Genomic DNA, 20606 nt, shown 5'->3' with positions numbered 1-20606 from the left:
AAGTGAAGCAATCTCCTGGAGTTCAGCTGAGTTTCAGGAATTTTGTGTCGGTGTGGCTGGGATGCCCCAGCAAGGAAGCAGTGGGATTGGGGATGCGGTTTGGATTAGACAAACTCGTGCGAATGGACAAATGAGTCATGCTCTTGTTGGGCACATGGGTGTCCTTAAAGAAAGTAAATCCCTTCCATCTCAAAGCAGATTGTGCTGTCAAAGTTGCTTGGCTGCCTCCCTAACTTCCCTATTTCTCTACAGACTGGAACTTTTGTGGTAGATGTGGATTGCTGCCTCTAAATGGCTGTGAATTATCTATTGGCTTCAAAAGAGCTCAAGGCAGATAGGCTGCCTGGTGACTTATCTGATGAAGGGCTTATGCCGGAAACATCAATCCTCCTGATCCTCAGATGCTGCCTGACTTGGTGTGCTTTTCAAGCACCAATCTCTCAAATCTGGTAACTTATCTGACCTGATTTATTTTACATGCTCTCCACCTTCAAGTACAATAGGGGAGTGTAAAATTCAGCCCTATGAGGCAAATGCAGCAATTTCACACTGTTCAAAGTACTTGGTGGGAATTGGATGGAGAGCTGACATTTGTGGTATATATTTGGAGGAATATCACATCTCAGACATTTCCATTTTTAGTTGTGGATGTGCAAAGACCAGAAGTTGATGTCTGACCTCCAAATAGCAGTGAGCACTGTTAACCTCGCCATAACCTGTACAGCAAAATATAGTATTATAATTTTTAAACTATATGGCAATACAGATAAATACAGGACCTTCTCTTACAGTATTATTTGTTGTAGCTGACTAATATCTGAGCTGCAATATTTAATTTGTGCTATTTATTTTACTCAGGAAATTTAACACCACGCCTCAAGAGTCTTTTCAGCAAAAATCCTACATTTGCCGGGGTATGTCTACCAGATGTCCAAAGACCTGAATCACCAGAAAAAAGACTGTTTAGATGTAATCCTTCGTTGACTGTGCTGGTAAAGGTAAAGTGGAGAGGGAGTAAATTACAATCAGTTATTAGAGGCATGTGTACTATGATTATTCAACTTCCTTAAAAAAGGAATTTTACCTCTTCCAATTCCATTTTGATTTCCTCCTGACCTCCTCCCTCACATTTGGTATTATTGCATTGCCCTTAATGGGCTCTGAGCGTAAATTGAACAATTGGAAACATGAGTAATTTAATGGTAGTGGTTAAAAGATGAAAAATATCATGGGTGATTTAATAGTGGGAAAAGATCTGGATGTAGGGTTGCTCACTGAGCTGGAAGGTCTGTTTTCAGGCATTTCGTCACCATGCTAGGTAACATCTTCAAAGAGCCTCCGGATGAAGCACTGTTTCTATTTATATGTTTGGGTTTCCTTGGGCCAGTGATGTCATTTCCTGTGGTGACACCATTTCTTATGGTGATATCATTTCCGGTTCTTTTTCTCAGGGGTGGTAAATGGGATCCAAGTTAATGTGTTTGTTGATAGAGTTCTGGTTGGAATGCCATGCTTCTCGGAATTCTCGTGCATGTCTCTGTTTGGCTTGTCCGAGGATGATGTGTTATCCCAGTCGAAGTGATGTTCTTCCTCATCCACGTGTAAGGAGACTAGTGAGAGTGGGTCATGTCTTGTTGTGGCTAGTTGATGTTCATGTATCCTAGTGGCTAGTCTGGAAGGACACTAGTTCAATTGGGACAACACATCCATCATAGGACAAACCAAACAGAGACATGCACGAAAATTCCTCGAAGCATGGCATTCCAATTGGAAGCCATCAACAAACACATTGACTTGGATCCCATTTACCACTCCAGAGAAAAATAACCGGACATGGCATCACCATAGGAAATGACATCTTCGACCCAAGGAATCCCAAACATATAAATAGAAAGCAGGCTACGCCAGCAGCGCTTCATCCGGAGGCTCACTGAAGATGTTATCTAGCATGGTGACGAAACCTCTGAAAATGGACCTTCCAGCTCAGCGAGCAAACCAACATCCAGAATCTCAACCTGAGCTACAAATCTTCTCAAAACTCGGTGGGAAAAGATGTTTGTGTGAGACAGAACTAGTGGTTATATATAAAAAGAGAAAATTAAGGGAATTTTACTTGATTGAATTGCACCTAACAATGAAAAGGAAGGTAAGATTATAACACCATAAGAAATAGGAACAAGGGTAGACATTTACCCCTTGAACCTGCTGATCCAACACTCTTTACGTCCATTTTCCTGCCGTTTTCCCGTAACTCTTGACTCACCTACTGATCCAGAATCTGTTTATCTTAGCCTTAAATATACACAAGGACTCTGCCCCCAAAGCTCTCCATAGCAAAGAGTCATAACCCTCTGAGAGAAAGAATTCCTCCTCAGCTCAGTCTTAAATTGGCATCCCTTAATTTTGCAATGTGCCTTTTAGTCATAGACCTCCCAGTGAGGAGAAAAGTCCTCTCAGGATTTACCCAGTCAAACCCTTAAAGAATTCTGTATGTCTCAATGAGATCACCTTTCAATCTTTGAAATTCCAGTCATAAGATAATCTACCCTTACTGGGAGTCAACTTACATTCTCTGGACTGCTCCAATGAAATATTATCTTTTCTTAGATAAGGTGACTAATACTACTCACAGTAGTCCAGATGTGGTCTCACCAGAATCTTGTACAGTTACAGTAAGATTTCCCTACTCTTATACTCCAGCTTCTTTGAAATAAGGGCCAACATTTCATTAGCCTTCCTGATTACCTGCTGCAACATTGTGCCAGCTTTCTGTACAAATAACAAATCCTTCTCTGTTACAACTTTCTGCAGTTTTACTCATTTAAAATAATACTGTTTTTTGTTCTCCCTTCCAAAATGAACAACTTCACATTTTCCCTCATTATATTAATTTGCAACCTTTTGCGCACTTACTTAACCAAACAATATCTCTCTGTAATCTGTTTATATCCATCTCATATCTTACCATTCCACTTACTTTTATACCATCTGAAATTTTGGCTACAGTACATTTGCTTCCACCCTCCAAGACCTATTTCTTATGGTCTTATGATCTTACTTTCCTTTTAATTGTAAATAGTTGCTGTCCTGTCAGAACCCCAATGGTCACAGGGTTACTGTGCACTTTATCAGTGTTTGTCGATCAGATCTTGTTTTGCGCCAATGCACTATGCTCTTTCATTATTGAAATGGTGTTATTTCAGGAGCCTCCTTCTCCAACAAGTTGCATTCATGACTGGATGTGGTAGAACAACAGAGTTTTGATCTGATTCGTTGGTTGTGGAATTGCTTAGCTCCAACTTGCTGCTTATGTTTTTTGACAGTCAAGTCAGTTGTTGTGTAGCTTCATTAGGTTGACACCTCATTTTTAGGTATTCCTCTTACTATTCCTGGCATGCCTTCCTGCACTCTTCGCTACCCTGCTTGATGGTAATGATGGTGGAGTATTCTGCGCCATTGTGTTGCAGATTATGTTGGAGTAGGATTCTTCTACTGTTGATGGTCTGTGGCACCTCATGCATGCCCAGTCTTGAATGGATTGCTCTGGTAGAAGTTTATCCTATTTAGCACAGTTACATTGTGTTGTGTAGCACTGTAAGGTCTTCTCAATATAAAGCAGGTAAAGAAGGGACCTTGGCTCCACAATGACCGTGCAGTGATCATTGTTACCAATACTATCATGACCGATGCATCTATGGCCAGTGGGTTGTTAAGGATAAAGTCAAGTATGTGTTCCCTCTTGTTTGTTCCCTCACCACCTGTTGTAGCCCTAATCTATCAGCAATGTCTGCTAGAATGTGATAAACTTCATTAGTATTGATACTGCCAATCCAAAACTGGTGTTGAGTATTGAGGTACCCTACATAGTATATTCCATGACTTTGGTGCCTTCAGTGCTTTCTCCAAATATTGTCCAGCTTGGAAGAGTACTGAGTCATCAGTCAAGTGAAGATGATGTGTGTTCATCAATAGGAGGTTTCCTTGCCCATGTTTGACCTGATGCCATGAAAATTAATGTGATCTGGTTTTATGGCTATCATTAAACTCTTAATTACAAATTATTGTTGTATTCCAATTCAATCATCTGCCATGGTAGGATTCAAGCCCTGGGTTCCAGAACATTATCTGGGTCTCTGGATTATTCGTCCAACAGCAATCTCATCCAACATGATCCCATTACAGAGGAACCTCGATTATCAGAATGTGATGGGCAGGCACTATTTCATTCAGATAATCAATTATTTGGTTAATCGATTAATAGCCTTTCCTCTGGGGCTTGGCGTTTTTTAAAGTCTGTTCCTCATTCAGGAGACTGCAGAAGCACACAGCGCATGAGACCCTGCCTCCCCGTTCCCCAACCCCATCCAACACTGCCCCCAACCCTATGCAACACCGCCCCCCTGTTCCTAATTCTGCCCAACCCTGCCCTCAACCCCATCCAACACTGCCCCCAACACCCACCCCGAACACCGCCCCCCCAACCTCATACACACCTGCCCCCTTCTCCAGGACAGCTGGACTGGACACCAACAATAAGACTACTGCCGCTGCTATCTTTGTGGGGTAAGTCTCCAAATAGTGCGTGCGCACACACACACAGCTTTTAACTGCAAATTTTTGACAGGTTCCACATTTGCCCTGTATAGGACAATGTTGGAGAGATTATCTGGGGAAGGAGGAGTTCGGGTACACCCTCTGTGGAACTCCAGGGAAACTGTGGGGAGAGAGAGAGGCAGGCAGACAGTCATTTGGAGACAGTGCCTGTTTAATCACTGTAAACAAAAGACGTGATCACTGTTGGAAACATGTCTTTGATGTAATGTTTCCATCGGGACCTCGAAGTCTCCTTCGGGTAATCTGATTTTCAAATAATGGGTATTTGGATAATTGAGGTTCCTCTGTACAACTTTTACACCTTCAGGATGTACCAAAGGGGCTTTACAGCCAATGAAGTACTTTGAGTATAGACACTGTTGCATTACAAGGAATTCAGCTGTCAAGGTGCGCACAGCAAAGCTTCATAAATGGTGAAATGGCAATGGTCACACCATCTTTATTTCTGTGATGCTGATTAAGGGATAAGTACTGGCCATGGCACGGGAGATAATCCACCCATCCTTCTTTAAAACAGTGCGCATCTATTTGTGTCTATGGAGTTAGCATCCCATCTGTAAAATACTCTATTGTCTGTAAAGAGGAAGGATCCAATCAGCTAGGAACCAGTTGTATATGAATCTGCTCCAGTGAAAAACTTTCACACCTGTGCTGGAGAATCAGTTATTGTGTAATGTGACACCAGCGTAAGCACTCTTCTAGCTTGCAGCATGGCAACTGAATGAAAGACCAAGAACTTTTATGATTTCCAAGCCTAAATTGTGATTATTTCAAACACCTTGTAACCTGAAGACATGCAAAACACATAACAGTTCTGAAAGATGGCACATCTGACAGCCCAGCACTCCCTCACTACTTTGCTAGGTCATGAACTGAGAGGTTTGTGTCCAAATCTGTGGAGGTGGTTTGAATATATGACCTTCTGACACAGAGGCAAGGACTATAGCAAGTGAATGACTGCAGAAGCTGTTAACATGCTTTACAATCCCACTTTCTTCATTGTTTAAAGTCAGGTTCTCCTTCAAATATGAAACAAAATAATAAGATATCATCTTTGAAAGTAATTCTGTGATAATTCCTGATTAAGAAAGTTGAATTCCTAGATAATCAACTGCAACTAATTTTGGGTACCAGATTAAATTTCTTTGTCTGATTTAATTAGTGCAATTTAGGTTTTTGTCACTCAATATCTGAGAGACAGTTACAGGTTTACTTGACAGACATATCGATTTATGACACTTTCACAGAAATGCTTACAAATGGACCCAGACAAGAGATCATCATGCACTGAGCTGCTGAAAGCTGAATATTTCACAGCAGATGGATTCTCAGAGAAGTGAGGACTTTTTCATTCAGAGATTTTACTGGATATTTATTACCTTGCAGATTGTGTTTGTCATAATTGAATGAATAAGGATTCATACTTTAATGGAAATGGAACAAATCATGTATAATTCGTCTGGATGGTACATGAAGGTATTTCTCCTGCAACCACCAGCTCACCCAGTATAAGTGTGGATCTTAAACTGCCAACTCAGAAGCTGGCTTCCCTCCTGTGGTTATATGCCAGAAGTAGCCTGAATTGGTCCAAAGTAGAAGCCTCTCATCTGGGGGAGAAGTCCCACCCTAGCAATCAGCTGGTCAATCTGAGTGCCTTTTGTTCTTTCACAGAGTATCTGAAAATGCAGTAAGTGTGGCCTTGCCTGCATCATCCCAAGAATAAGTGAGAAAAAGGCTCGCTCTTTTGCATGACGTCTCAAAATGAAATGGCAGAGTTGTGATAGTAGCTTACTTGCCTATTTGTTCAGTTTGGTATTGGTATGTTTGTGGCACAGATTAATATGACATGGTATGACAATGGGAATAGATGTTGCTTCTTTATGTCAGGAGGTTTTAGATGCCAGGGTTGTTTGGAATGGTTCTGCAAGAGATGGAGCCTGTACAAATCAAAGAAGTTGTATTTCAGCAGGGATGTCAGGGTCTGTTTGTGGTATTGGAGAGGATTGAAACTAACTATGCAATGAGATATAGAGTCAGATAGATGTACAGCACAGAAACCCTCTAAACCCTTCTTATTCATACACCCATCCAGTGCCTTTTAAATGCTGTAATTGTACCAGCCTCCACCACTTCCTCTGGCAACTCATTCCATACAAGCACCACTGTTTGTGTGAGAAATTTGCCACTTAGGTGCCTTTTATATCTTTCTCCTCTCACTTTAACCTATGCCCTCTAGTTCTAGACTCCCCTACCTCAGGGAAAATACCTTGTCTATTTGCCCTACCCACGCCCCTCATGACTTTGTAAAGTTAAAAATCACATAACGCCAGGTTATAGTCCCACAGGTTGAATTCGAGGCACTAGCTTTCGGAGCACTGCTCCTTCATCAGGTGGTTGTGGGGTATAAGATTGTAAGACACAGAATTTATAGCAAAAGTTTACAGTTTGATGTAACTGAAATTATATATTGAAAAAGACCTGGATTATTTGTTAAATCTCCCATCTGTTAGAATAACCATGTTGATTTCAGTTCTTTCATGTGTAAACCACAAAACCTTGGTAAAAGTTACAATTCTCTAAAGTCTCTTAAAAAGGTTTTGCGATTTACATATGAAAGAACTGAAACCAACATGATCATTCTAACAGATGAGAGACTTAACAAACAATCCAGGTCTTTTTCAATACATAATTTAAGTTACATCACACTGTAAACTTTTGCTATAAATTCTGTGTCTCACAATCTTATACTCTACAACTACCTGGTGAAGGAGCAGCGCTCTGAAAGCTAGTGCCTCCAATTAAACCTGATGTACTATAACCTGATGTTGTGTGATTTTTAACTTTGTACACCCCAGTCCAACACCGGCATCTCCAAATCATGACTTTATAAACCTCTATAAAATCATCCCTTAGCCTTTGACACTCCAGGGAAAACAGCTCTAGCCTATTCAGCCTCTCCCTATAGCTCAAAAAGACATAGACACCCGAGTGTAAATTCAGATGGGAGGGAAGCAAAGTTTGAAACTCAAGGCAGAAACTTAGTCCACAAATGTGGAAAACAAAGGAGATAAAGGCTAGCAAATAAGAAAGAAAGGAATTGCTAATTAATTGTATATATTACAATGCAAAGTGTTTAGTTGAAAAGGCAAATGAGCTGAATGTTTAGAAAACACTTGAAAGTATGATATTGTAGTTATTACAGAAATGTGGCTTGAAGAAGGACAGGACGTGCAGCTCAGCATTTCTGGTTGTAGGGTTTTCAAATGTGTTGGGGGGTGGTGGGGTGAGAAAGAGCATCACAATATTGGTTACAGACCCACAGTTGTGAGCAGGAATGATATGTCAGAACGATTGTCAAATGACACCAAGCAGGTTGAAATGAAGAGCAAAGAAGGGTCAGTCACACTGTTGAAAATATACTATAGACTCCCAAACAGTTAAAAGGAAATAGTAAAGGAAATGTTTCGGCAAATTGCAGATGTGTACAATAGTGATGGATCCACAATTACCTCAGTATTACCTAGAATCTATATAATGTTATAGAGAGTGCAGAATTCTTAAATTACTTTCAGGAGAATTTTTTTGACAGTGTAGAGAAAATGCAACTAGAGAAGCAATGGTTCTGATTTAGCTTTATGGAATAAAGTGAGATGGGGTAAGTGTTATCAGTGGGATAATATTTAAGTGGTAGTGATCATAATTTGCTTAGATTTTGTGCAGTTATGGGGAAAAAAATGATAAAGATAGGCCAGGAGGAGAAATTCTCAAATGGGACAAGGACAATTTGTATAAGCTGAGATGTGATCTGTCAGAAGTGAACTGTAAATGGTTACTTTAAGCGAAAAACCTTAAAAAAGTGAGGAGTCCAGGGAAATATGTTCCCAAGAGGAAAAAGGCTGAGGTTACCAAATTCGAAGCCTCCTGGGTGTTGATGAACATGCCAATAAGATAAAGTAATAAAAGGAAGCTTGCATCTGTTACTTGAGACTGATACTACAGAAAGCCTAGAGGAATACAGAAAGTTCAGTGATGAAATTAAAGAGGAAATTAGAAAAAGCAAAGAGTGCATGAAAACATTTTTACAAGGAAAAGTCACAGTCCTTTCGATAAGTAAGTAAAGAGCATTGCTCAAGGAAGGAGTAGGACATAATGTAACTCGTGTAAGAAGATTCAGTTATGTTTCATAATGAACAGATTTTGTGTGTTTTCACAAAACTGTAGGATATTGCTCTTGGGGTGCAGGAATGAGTTAGCTGGGAGCAGCAGACTTTGTTTCAGTGAAACAGACTGGTTGTTGGTTTCCTCAATAAATATGTATTAAAAATTGAATCACCAAAAAAATGGACGTGTTCATTTAGGAATTTATTGTGATTGAATGACAATCATAAAAATAATTAAATCATAAAAACTCTGAGGTTTGTTTGCAGGATCCTTTGAAATATTTGGTTGTATTTGCAGATTTATACCAGAGATTCAAGCTCAAGTTCTTAAGGATATGAAAGACAATCCACTTTTGGTCAGAAAACGCAAAAACATCAGCAAAGAAATTATAGAATATGAAAAAGTGATGTTAACTGTCAAACAAAGTGCCAAAAAACACGGAAAGGTGAGAATTATGGACTCCTTCATGAGGTTATTATTTCAACACATTGAATCGGTGAATGTTCATTGGCAATATTTTAGAAAGCACTGAATGGCCAAGAATTAGATACCATCATCTCATTGTTGGGATGTAGAATTCTGTTCCACATACCTGTGTTCAAAGAACACAATTGCAATTTAATATGAGCTTAGAAATTCCCAAATATCAATGGAATTACTGCGGCAGTAAATCTAATTAACTCCACAAAGCTCGGGACGATAAAGCATTGATTGATCTGAAAAGTGACAAAAGTAACATTCACACCACACAAATGTCGGGCAATGACTATCTTCAATAAGAAATAATCTATCCTTCACCCCATGATATTCAATGGCACTGCCTCACTTAATTCCATGCTATTAGTATCCCGGGGGTTGCCATTGACCAAAGGCTCAACTGAACTAACCCATGTAATTTCACTGGCTTCAAGAACAGTTCAAAAGCTAGGAATATTGCAGCAAATAACTCACCTCCTGACCCCCAAATTCTGTCCACCATCTACAGGCACAACTCAGAGTGTGATAGAATACTTCCCATTTGCCTGGATGGGTGCAGCTCAAACAACACTCACAAAGCTTGACATCATCTAGGATTGGCACCACATTCACAAACATCCACCACTGTGCTCTGTAGCAGCAGTGTGTACCATCTAAAAGATGAACTGCAGGAATTCACCTGAGATCTTCAGACAACACCTTCTGAATTCATGACTACTTCTATCTAGAAGGACAAGGGCAACAGATACACAGGAACATCATCACTTGCAAGCTCTCTTCCCATGCCACTCACCATCCTGACTTTCTCACTGTTCCTCAGTGACATGGGTCAAAATCCTAGAATTCCCTTCCTAATGGCATTATGAGTGTACCTACACCAAACACACTGTAGCAGTTCAGAAAGGCAGCTCAAAGTAATTAGGGATAAGGATAGGCATAGCAGCACCTATGTCCCATGAGTGAATATAAAAAGAAACTTCCTACTGGTTCAGCTTGGACAACCCAATCATGCATGATTGTTACCAGCTAAGTCCTCAGTGAGAGACCTGAATCTCCTGATCTGTTTCATGAATGAGGTAGAGTAATGCTGACCTGTCTGTCTCATGAATTTATTTATTGAGTTTGTTGGTAGGAGTAAAACTATTACAATCTTCTTTTCTGATAATTTCACAATCACTGATGTGGTCTACTCTGTTTAGTCCAAGATGTTGTGATCTAACTATCTATAAGGAACAATTTTGAGATAATAATGTTGTGTCTATGATCTAGATACCTACTATCCTAACCCAAAGAATTAATCTGAAAACAATCAGTTGTAACAATGAGTAGGAAGAACAAAAAGCGCTGGCAAAACTCAACATGTCAGGCAGTATTTGTGGAATGAAACAGAATGAGCATTTTAGGTTTTATCAGAATAACTGGGATGTCATCAGCCTGGACTCTTCACAGATTTTCTGCGTGATTTGATGAGTTTTTCCAGCACTTCTTTTGTTACTGTAGATTTCCAGCATCTACAGTATTTTGCTTTTGTTGTAATCATGGCAACTGCATGTTTCCTTGATAGAATAGCGGCTTATAACAAAACTGAATTGCCTCATATCTTATAGTTTTGAAGGATTACAATCACATTTGCATTTGTAAAGCATAAGAGTCATAGAGATGTACAGCATGGAAACAGACCCTTCGGTCCAACCCGTCCATGCTGACCAGAGAAGATTGCAGCAATCTTTACTTCCAAACCACACCTGATTTGAGAGTACTTAAGTACCAAAACTTGCAAGCATGTCAAACTGATTCAAATGAGATCTACCACTTAATAATTCACCAAACTGCCGTTTTTGCTGTTACTATAAACATTTAGCGATAGTTACATATAACTTTAGCCCACACAATGGAGCAATGCAGTTCATCTTGAAATAACTGCACAGAGGCCAGTATCCTGTCAGCAAGTCACCCTTTATTTATATGTGCACAGTATATGGGTTCTGACCAGCCAGCTCAAAGTCAGTCCCTAGAATAAGGAGACTCTCTGAATCTCGTGTTTATATCTGTCAGCCAGGGCTCTCTGATTGACCCAGGTTATTTACCCAAATCAAGGATTTCATAGTCAGTGAGATCTACCTGGACCTTGTGCCAATCACTGCAATCTATTAAATCAATACCTCTTGTTTGTTTACCACTTATGAAGATAGATAAGGAGACATCTTAAAATCAGAGCAAGACCATTCAGGAACGATGTTATGAAAGGGAACTAGGGTACAATGTATGGAATTTGCTTCCACATAAGTTGTAGGTGCCAGCCCAACTAATTATTTTAAATCTGGGGTTAAGAGGTATTTGCAAGCCAAGGTTGTTTAAGCATATGGAAACAATGTGGATTTAGGATCAGCAATGATCTCCTTAATCGTGAACTGACTCGGGGTGGGGGAAGGGGGGGTAGAAAGAACTACTCCTGTTCGGGCATTATATCAATGACCAAGATGATGTACCTACTAGAGATGGATCAATACTTGATTTTCTGTTGGGAAATAAGGCAGAGAAAGTGACTGAGGTGTCAGTGGGGGAGCATTTTGGGGCAAGTAATGATAATTCTAATAGTTTTAAAATAGATATGGAGAAAAAAATAGAACTGTTCAAAAGTTAAAGTTCTAAATTGAAGAAAGGCCAATTTTGACAGTATTAGGGAGGAACTTCCAAAAGTTGATTTAAGATAAGCAATTCACAGGGAAAGGAATGATTGGGAAGTGGGAGGCCTTTAAGAATGAGAGTTCGGAGACATATGTTCCCGTTAGTATGAAGGGAAATGCTGGTAAGTGTAGGGAATTCTGGATCACTAGAGAAATTGAGGCTCTTATCAAGAAAAATAAGGAGGCATATATCAGGTATAGACAACTGAGATTAAGTGAATTCCTGGAAGAGTATAAGGAGGGAGTATACTTAGGAGGGAAATCAGGAGAGCAAGAGGTGGACATGAGATAACCTTAGCAAATCGGGTTCAGAAGAATCCAAAGATATTCTATAAATACATTAATGGCAAAAGAATAACTAGGGAGAAAATAGGGCACCTTAAAGATTAGCATGGCTATCTATGTGTGGCATCACAGGAGATGGGTGAGATACTAAAGAAATATTTTGCATCAGTATTTGCTGGAAGCTAGGCAGTTTGGGGAAATAAATAATGATGTCTTGAAAAGAGTTCATTTTACAGAAGAGGAAGTGCTGCATGTCTTAAAATGCATAAAGGTAAATAAATCCCCGGGATCTGATCAGGTGTTTCCCAGAACTTTGTGGAAAGCTAGGAAAGAGATTGCTGGGCCCCTTGCTGAGATGCTTGTGTTATTGATAGCCAGGGATGAGATACTGGAAGACTGGAAGTTGGCTAACATGGTGCCACTATTTAAGAAAGGCTGTAAGGAAAACAAGGGAACTATAGACTGGTGAGCCTTATGTCAATGATGGGTAAGCTGTTGGAGGAATTCTGAGAGACTGGATTTACGCTCATTTAGGAAGCCAAGGACTGATTAGGTATAGTCAACATGGCTTTGTGCGTGGGAAATTGTGTCTCACTAACTTGATTGAATATTTTGAAGAGGTGCCAAAGAAGATTGATGAAGGCAAAGTTGTAGATGTTGTCTGAATGCTTTGCTGAAGTCCAGATAATGAGGTTCTGCATAGTACACTAGTTATTAAAGTTAGAGTACATGGGATCCAGAGGGAGCCAGCCAATTGGATACAAAATTGGCTTGAAGGAAGGGCACAGAGGGTGGTGGTGATGCAGGGTTGCTTTTTGGACTGTAAATGCGACCAGTGATGTGCCATAAGGATCAGTGCTGGGTCCATTGCTTTTTGTCATTTATATAAATGGTTTGGAAGTGAATGTAGGAGATATGATTAGTAAGTGAGAGGGAGATACTAAAATAAGTGGTGGCATGGACAGCGAAGAAAGTTATCTGAATACAATGGGACCTTGATCAAATTGGTCAATAGGCCGAAGAGTGACAAATGAAATTTAATTTAGATGTGTGGAGTGTTGCATTTTGGTATGGAAAATCAGGGCAGGGCTTGTACACTTAATGGTAGGAATCTGGCGAGTGTTGCCGAACAAAGAGAATTCGGGGTGCAGATGCATAATTCCTTGAAAGTAGAGTCACAGTTAGCAGGGTGATGAAGGTGTTTGATGTGCTTACCTTCATTGGTCATAACATTGAATCTAGGCGTTGGAGTGTCATATTGCTTTCATGGAGAACATTGGTGAGGCCACTTTTAGAATACTGCGTACAATTCTGGTCGCCTTTCTACAAGAAGAATGTTGTTAAACTTGAGAGAGTTCAGAAAACATTTACAAGGATGTTGCTGGGACGAGAGGGAGTTATAGGGAGAGACTGAATAGTCAGGGGCCATTTTCCCTAGAGTGTTGGATGCCAAGTGGTAACCTTGTAGTGATTTATAAAATCATGAGGGGCATGAATAAGGAGAATAGCCAAGGTCTTTTTCCTAGGATGGAGGAGTCCAAAACTAGAAGGCATCAGTTTAAGGTGAGAGGGGAAAGATTTAAAAGAACCTGCAGGGTAATATTTTCATGCAGAGGGTGGTGCTTTTGTGGGACAAGCTGTCCGAGGAAGTGTTGGAGGTGGGTGCAGTTGCAATATTTAAAAGGCACAGGTGTATGAATAGTAAGGGGTTAGAGGGATATGGGCCAAGTACTGGCAAATGAGACTCGGTCAGATTTGGATGTCTGGGCGGTATGGATGAATTGGACTGAAAGGTCTGTTTCCATGCTGTATGACTGTATGACTTTCTGGCATAATAGAGGTAAAGTTCAAAATTTCAAATGTAGTTCAACTAGTAGGTTTGATATTTTACTATACATTTCTGATTTTTTAAATTAAGAGCAATTGTGAGAATTGTGCTATCAAGTAAAAAAAACTATCATGAAGTGTAATCTTTGTTCAGTATCTGGCCCCAAAACAACTCAGATAGGAACATGGCATCATCAGAATAATAATGCCTTGTACTTCAGTGCAATAGGAACAACATGCATGGATCCTACAAGAATGCACTTCACCTTTAAATTGTATCCGTAATAGGATGTCAATGGATTTTGCCTTTCAGAAAATATCAGCTTTTTGCACTCAACAGTGACATATGCAACATTTATTTTAAGACATTTGAATGCTTCCAATATTAGAAAACAAAATCTTGTACATTCCAATGATTTGTGCATTTAACTGGATAAAATAAATTCAAGAAGTTCCAAAATGATTTATGGTTTCAAGCTTATTATTTTACTTTTTCAAACACACAGAATAAAATTTCTTTTCATGTAGGATGCCACAAAGGACAAGGAACCTAAAAGCAGGAAATACAAACGTGCAAATGCAAAAGCAGAAACAACAAAGGCAGAAAAAGTAGATAATCCGAATGTATGGAAATCCTCTCTAATGTGTCAGGAAGCCGTCCAGGGAAATTCCTCAGAAGGAACAGAAGGGAAGAATACCAATTGTAGTAAAACAAATTCAGCAGTCACTTCTGTCAAGGATTTGAACAATAGTGAGGAAGCTTTAAATTCTGCAACAACAGCCAGCATCCCTCCAATTGGCATGCATAGTGGAATGACTACTTCAGCACTTTCTAATAAAAATATCAATACTGAAACCAATGATACTTCAGTGTCAAACTCAAGGTAATTACTCAGGAAATATCATTTAAAACAACTCTCTGGTCATCAGTAATATACTAGTCCATGAATAGATTTCTCTGTGAGACTGTATTAATGATCTTTTTATTGCTCGTTGAAGTCACAGCTGTTAATATTGGCAAGCTTTTCCTGTGACTTGCGGTTAGTTAAATTTTTTGGTTGTTGTAGGCATACTGGTAAGGAGCAAGGTAGAATAAAACCTACATAAAAATAGTCCCTTTTTGACAGTGACCATGGAGAGTGCCTCAGGAAGTACTGAGTTACTAGTTAGCGAAGAGGTCATGCTCCCATTCTGACATACAGAATACTTAGGCAATACTTAGTTTCATAATGTTTTACTACTGTATTTATAAATAAAACATACGCTTTCTGGGCCAGGAATTTTTGGACGATAGTGTTCACCTTCTGGAGTCTGACTAGCCAGCAGCTTTCTGTTCCCAACAGTGCCAGAAGCTGCAGTAGATTTGATTGGTTTTGCAAATAATCCCCAGAATCTAACTCCAGGTAGTTCAGGACCAGGTAAGTGTGGGACTTTCAGGGCTGAAACAGAGGTGAGGCTCAGAAGGGTGGGCAGAGAGTGAGGTGAGGGTGTTGGTGGACAGTCTAAGGAATGTAGGGTCAAAGAGAGAGCAATAGCAGGGAACAGACCTGGTTGAAGAGCACTCAGTGTTGAAAGGAAGCTTTGTCACGCCTACCTTCCACCTGAGGCCTGAACAAGTTCACTTTCCAGGTTTAGCCTTGCCCCTGAACTACTCTCTCCAGCCTGCAAACCGAGACTGGGTGGCAAGCAGCCTTTTTGTGACCATTAATTGGCCACATTAGGACGTTATTGAGACAAAGGTGGGTAGGATGGGCTGGGCCATGCCTCTTCCACTGTAAAATCAAGGAGAGGCTGGAGCAGGTGAGTGGCAAATGGAATGGCCTTACAATGAATTTTATGCCCACCCCCACCCTTGCAACACCAGCAAATCTACTAATCGTGAAGTGTAAAATTATGCTCAAAAACAGAACAGTTCTGAAGAAGGGTCGCTAGACCCAAAGGATTCATTCTGGTTTCTCTCCACAGACATTGCCAGACTTACTGTGTTTCTCCAGCAATTTCTGTTTTATTTCAGGTTTCCAGCATCTTCAGTTTTTTTTTGTAAAATCATGTCCCTGTGTTTCAATAGAAGGCAGAATTTTACGATTAATTGCAGAAACATATTGCTATTCTCATTATTACTTGGAGTTTGCTTTTTTTTAAACTGGCTTAGTTATCATTTCACAGTCACTTAAGGATGAGCTGAATCTTAATTTAAGCATATTGTTTATTTTGTTAAATACAAGTAGATGGAATTTAGGGGTTAAAAATAGACCATTTGGCTCTTTGAGCCTGCTCTTACGACTTGACTGATCTGTTTGTGGTCTCATCTCCACTTACTGCATGCATCTCCTTTCGTGAACTCTGTCCCTTAGTTCTTGTCTCCAGCCAGAAGATGAAGCACTTCCCGGTATCCATCTGATCAAGTCCTCTCAGGATCTTTTATGTTTCAACAAGATCACTTCTCATTCTTCTAAATTCCAAATAGTACAGCTTCTATCTCTTCATGCTTTCTCCAGAGGATAGGAAGGCTGGTGAGGAATGGTGAAAAATAACTGTTCCACTTTGGCTCCATAATAGATACAAAGTTGCTTAGACATTCTGAAAATCTGCTTCCATTTCACCCACTGAAGAGTGCAGCTGTTTAACAAAGTCACATTTCTCTTCATGACACTTGTTATTTCCCCTTTGTTTGAGTTTAGTGGTTTAAAGCCAACCTCTACCAAAAGATGGACTATTCTGTGCAAATAAGGCACATATTCTGTGGGAGTAGGATTGATATTGGTCATGTTCTATTTAGAGATGTCTCACATCGCTGGGAAAAATAAACTTTTTTCCCAAAATTTGGAGCTGGATTGAAACCCAAGTCTCAGGTATTTAGCCGACATTTGGATAAGTTTTTGGAAGAGTAACACGGTCAGGACAAAAGTGAGCCTGCAGAAATACAGGTCCTGCTATAACGTGCATTTCATTAACACAAATCTGCTATAACACGATTGACGATTTGGGGACTCTGTTTCTAATGCACGAAAGTTTAAAGCGTGTATTGGTTGTAATGGGGCTCCAATCCCATTAGTTTAAATGGTGCTGCTATTACAAGATTTTTTTTATAACAAGGGATTGTACGACAATAGAACTACCACATTGTAGCAGAATTGCCTATACTATATTTGGAATTCCAGAAGACATTTGATAAGATGCCACATTAAATGCTATTGCAATAAAAGTTCGAGATGGAGGTGTCATAAGAAAGTTGTAGACAGATAAAGGTAGGTTGAATAAATTGATAAAAATCTGATAAATGGAGTATAATATGGGAAAAAGTGAACTTGTTCACTTAGGCAGAGAGAATAAAAAAAATTACTTAAATGGCAATGGTTGCAGAATTCTGTGGTACAGAGGGATTTAGGTGTTCTGCATGAGTCACAAAATATTAGTATGCAGGTCCAACACATTATCAAGGGGGCAAGTGGTTTGCTATCTTTTATTACAAAAGGAATTGAACATAAAATTAAGGATGTTATGATTCAATTATGCAAAGTATTGGTGAGATCATATCTTTAATATTTGTGTTGGTTTGATCTTCTTATTTAAGAAAGGATGAAAATGCATTGGAGGTTGTTCAGAGGTGGTTTACTAGATTGATACCTGGAATGAATGGGTTGTCCTATGAGATATATTGCATAGATGGGGCTTTTTTTTTCACTGGAGGTTAGAAGATTGAGGGGTGACTTGATTGTAGTGTACAAGATCCTCAATGGTCATGACAAGGTCATGGAAAAGATGTTTCCTCTTGTGGATGAGTTCAGAACGAGGAGTCACAGTTTTAAAATGAGAGGTCACCCTTGCAGGGTAGAGATGGGGAGAATTTCTTTTCTCTCAGAGGATTGTGTAACTTTGAAATTCTGCCACAGAAGGCAGTGGAAAAAAGAAGGGCTCGCAGAAGGCAGTGGAGGTAGTGTCACTGAATATTTTCAAGATGGATGTTTGTAGAAACTGGTACAAAGGATTCAAAGATTATTGGAAAGTAAATGGGAATGTAAAATTCAAAGCACAATTAGATCAGCCATGATCTTATTGAATAGTGCAGCAGGCTCATGGGGCTGAATAGTCTTTTTATTTATTCATTTGTGGGATGTGGGCTTTGCTGGATAACCAGCATTTATTGCCCGATCCTAGTTGCTCAAATGACTGCACCTAATTCATGTGTTCATATTAACTTACCATAACAATTAGTTTCCTGATGATATGCACAAAAGGTCCTACCCCGTGTTTGGCTGGATCAGACAAAGAGACATTTCTTTTTTATTGAGAATATAAACTTGTACTTTGTTTTCAGGGTGCAAGAAAAGGTGAAGGTGAAAGCCAGCCCTTGTAGCAGCCAGGCAGCAGAAATACTTGTAACTCCAGTAAGTGATTAGATGACATGTACTTGCATTAAGGAAGCATGGTTAACTTTTCATTCGTAAAGATTATGTTTTAAAAGTGAAAGCGTATTTTCTCCATTAACTAATTAGATGAAATATATATTTTGAAATAGTGCATTATCCTACCTTAGACTCATATCTGTTTTCTTTTGTTTAATAAGCAAAGAAGAGTAAATATAGACTTTGATGTAACAGTGACATTAAATAATGCATGTGAAATCATAAAATCCATAGTATCGTTCCCCTTGTTCAATGTTAATAGTAACAGTTTACTGTAATCATTGTGATTTTCTTTGATACTGCTTAAGGGTTAATATTTTGCCACTCTTGAAACCATTCAGCTAAGGATTTGGGCAGGATACTTATCTCCAAGCTTTGCTGAGACTACCTTTGGTTTGCCCACCTAAGACAGAGGATAGCAAATAGAGTTTGCCAGAATGGGTCCATTCTATGAATGGATTCTCCTCTACTCAATGTTTCAATTTGATTGCGAGGTCAAGGTTAGGATTCAATTTTTCTTTCAATTTCTTACATTATTCTAGCATTGTGTAATGGCATATTATCCTGGTGTCTAATATGGCTGCCGTAACACCAGATTGAAGTTCTTTTTGACTTTATCCCACGTTCAAATGTTTTTGATTTGTTTTTGTTCTCTCCCTTCCTCCCCCCAAAAACCAAATGTAATATCATTCGTCAGACAAAGAGGCTGGGCAAACTAGCTGTTTCTGAACTTCTGTTGTTCAGAAATGTGACGCAAGTTGTTTTCTTTTAATTTGCATTTATTAGCCAACTCTGGTATTCTGATGATTTAAAAATAGTTTATTAAATTTCTGGAATGGTGAGTTTATCAATATAAATAACATATAATCAATGTTGACAATAAAAAGAATTCTATACATTAGGAAAGAAAGCAAGCCTAAAACAGCTAACAGAGTTTATGCACTGTGTCTTGTAGCGAATGTTCTAGGTTGCAGTCCCAGATTGTTACAGCAGGGCTTCCTTGAAGAAAGAAATCTGAATTGTTCGAGAAAACCCATCAGCTATTTTCTTTATGGATATCCAGGCAGACTGATTACTGTGCCCATTGCACACAATACACTCACTTTCACAAATCACGAACAGTTCCATTTCAATACTCTGCAACTGCTGTACGTGTCAAACAGCATCACATTACAGAGGTCCATATCTATTTTTATAGCAGTTGCTATAGTTGACTGTATTAATTATCGACATTGATTATCGCTCAACTTGAAGATTATGTCTACTGTGGGTCCTGGGTTTCTGCCCTGGGTCTTTCTGTGACTAAACGGCTGATTCTCAACCCAGAGATCTTTGGGGACATTGGGCAGGATATCCTAAAAGGTAATGCAGGACTTGCTTCAGTTTATTTTCTTTATTACTAAATTAGCTGAGGGAGAAGTAAGCCATTGAAGATATTTGAAAGCAGGGATGAGAATTTTCAAATGAAGACACTGCTTGATTGGTATTCAAGGTCAATCAATGCTGGATAGGTGAGCAAAGTTTGCTGTGAGTGAAGACATGGACAGCAGAGGTTTGGATGATTTCAAGTTTACAGAATGTAGAATATAGGTGTGTCTTAGAATAGTCAAGTTTAGTTATGGGTGAAAGATTCAGCAGCAGATGATCTGAGACAGGGTGAGGTCAAGCAATATTACGGAGTTGGAAATGGGCTGTCCTACAGATGTCATAAATATACGGTTGGAAGCTCATCTCAGAATCAAATGTGCTACCAAGGTTGCAAACTAACTAGCTTAATCGCAGACAATTGTCAAAGAGGAGGATGGAATCAGTAGTTAGGGAATAAAATTTGGAATGGCAACTAAAGCAATGGTTTTAGTTTTCCCAATATTTTATTTGATTCTTTTGTATGAAATTATCAGTACAAGAATCCTCCACGCACTGTAATTCATATTCATCATAATTTGATAGTGCCTTTCTGAAATGTTCCAATATCTATCTACTGTAGTATTTCTATAAGGTGGTCCTTGTAGCTACAGCATGGGAAAGGGTAATAGCTTTGAATCATTGAAAGGTTCATGACAGACAGTTAGCAATCTTTAATTTAGACCCAAGACGTTGCTGCAATAGTTTGATATGTACTTGGCATTCTGAACCAGCATTGTATCTG

At 39.3% G+C, this 20606-nt stretch overlaps 1 protein-coding gene across 1 annotated transcript in view; it reads left to right on the top strand.

Moving 5' to 3' along the window:
• LOC140492317 (cyclin-dependent kinase-like 3) overlaps window positions 1-10719 on the top strand; it is a 41120-nt gene extending 30401 nt beyond the window's left edge. The window contains exons 5-8 of the mRNA XM_072591263.1: window positions 859-998; window positions 5862-5950; window positions 9073-9220; window positions 10582-10719. Coding sequence (XP_072447364.1) covers window positions 859-998; window positions 5862-5950; window positions 9073-9220; window positions 10582-10719 — 515 coding nt within the window. The remainder of the gene's footprint in view (window positions 1-858; window positions 999-5861; window positions 5951-9072; window positions 9221-10581) is intronic.
• Window positions 10720-20606: the final 9887 nt, after the last annotated feature.

The sequence above is a fragment of the Chiloscyllium punctatum genome, chromosome 20 (assembly GCF_047496795.1).
Source record: "Chiloscyllium punctatum isolate Juve2018m chromosome 20, sChiPun1.3, whole genome shotgun sequence".
NCBI lineage: Eukaryota > Metazoa > Chordata > Chondrichthyes > Orectolobiformes > Hemiscylliidae > Chiloscyllium > Chiloscyllium punctatum.
This window is presented reverse-complemented; position numbering and strand designations above follow the sequence as displayed.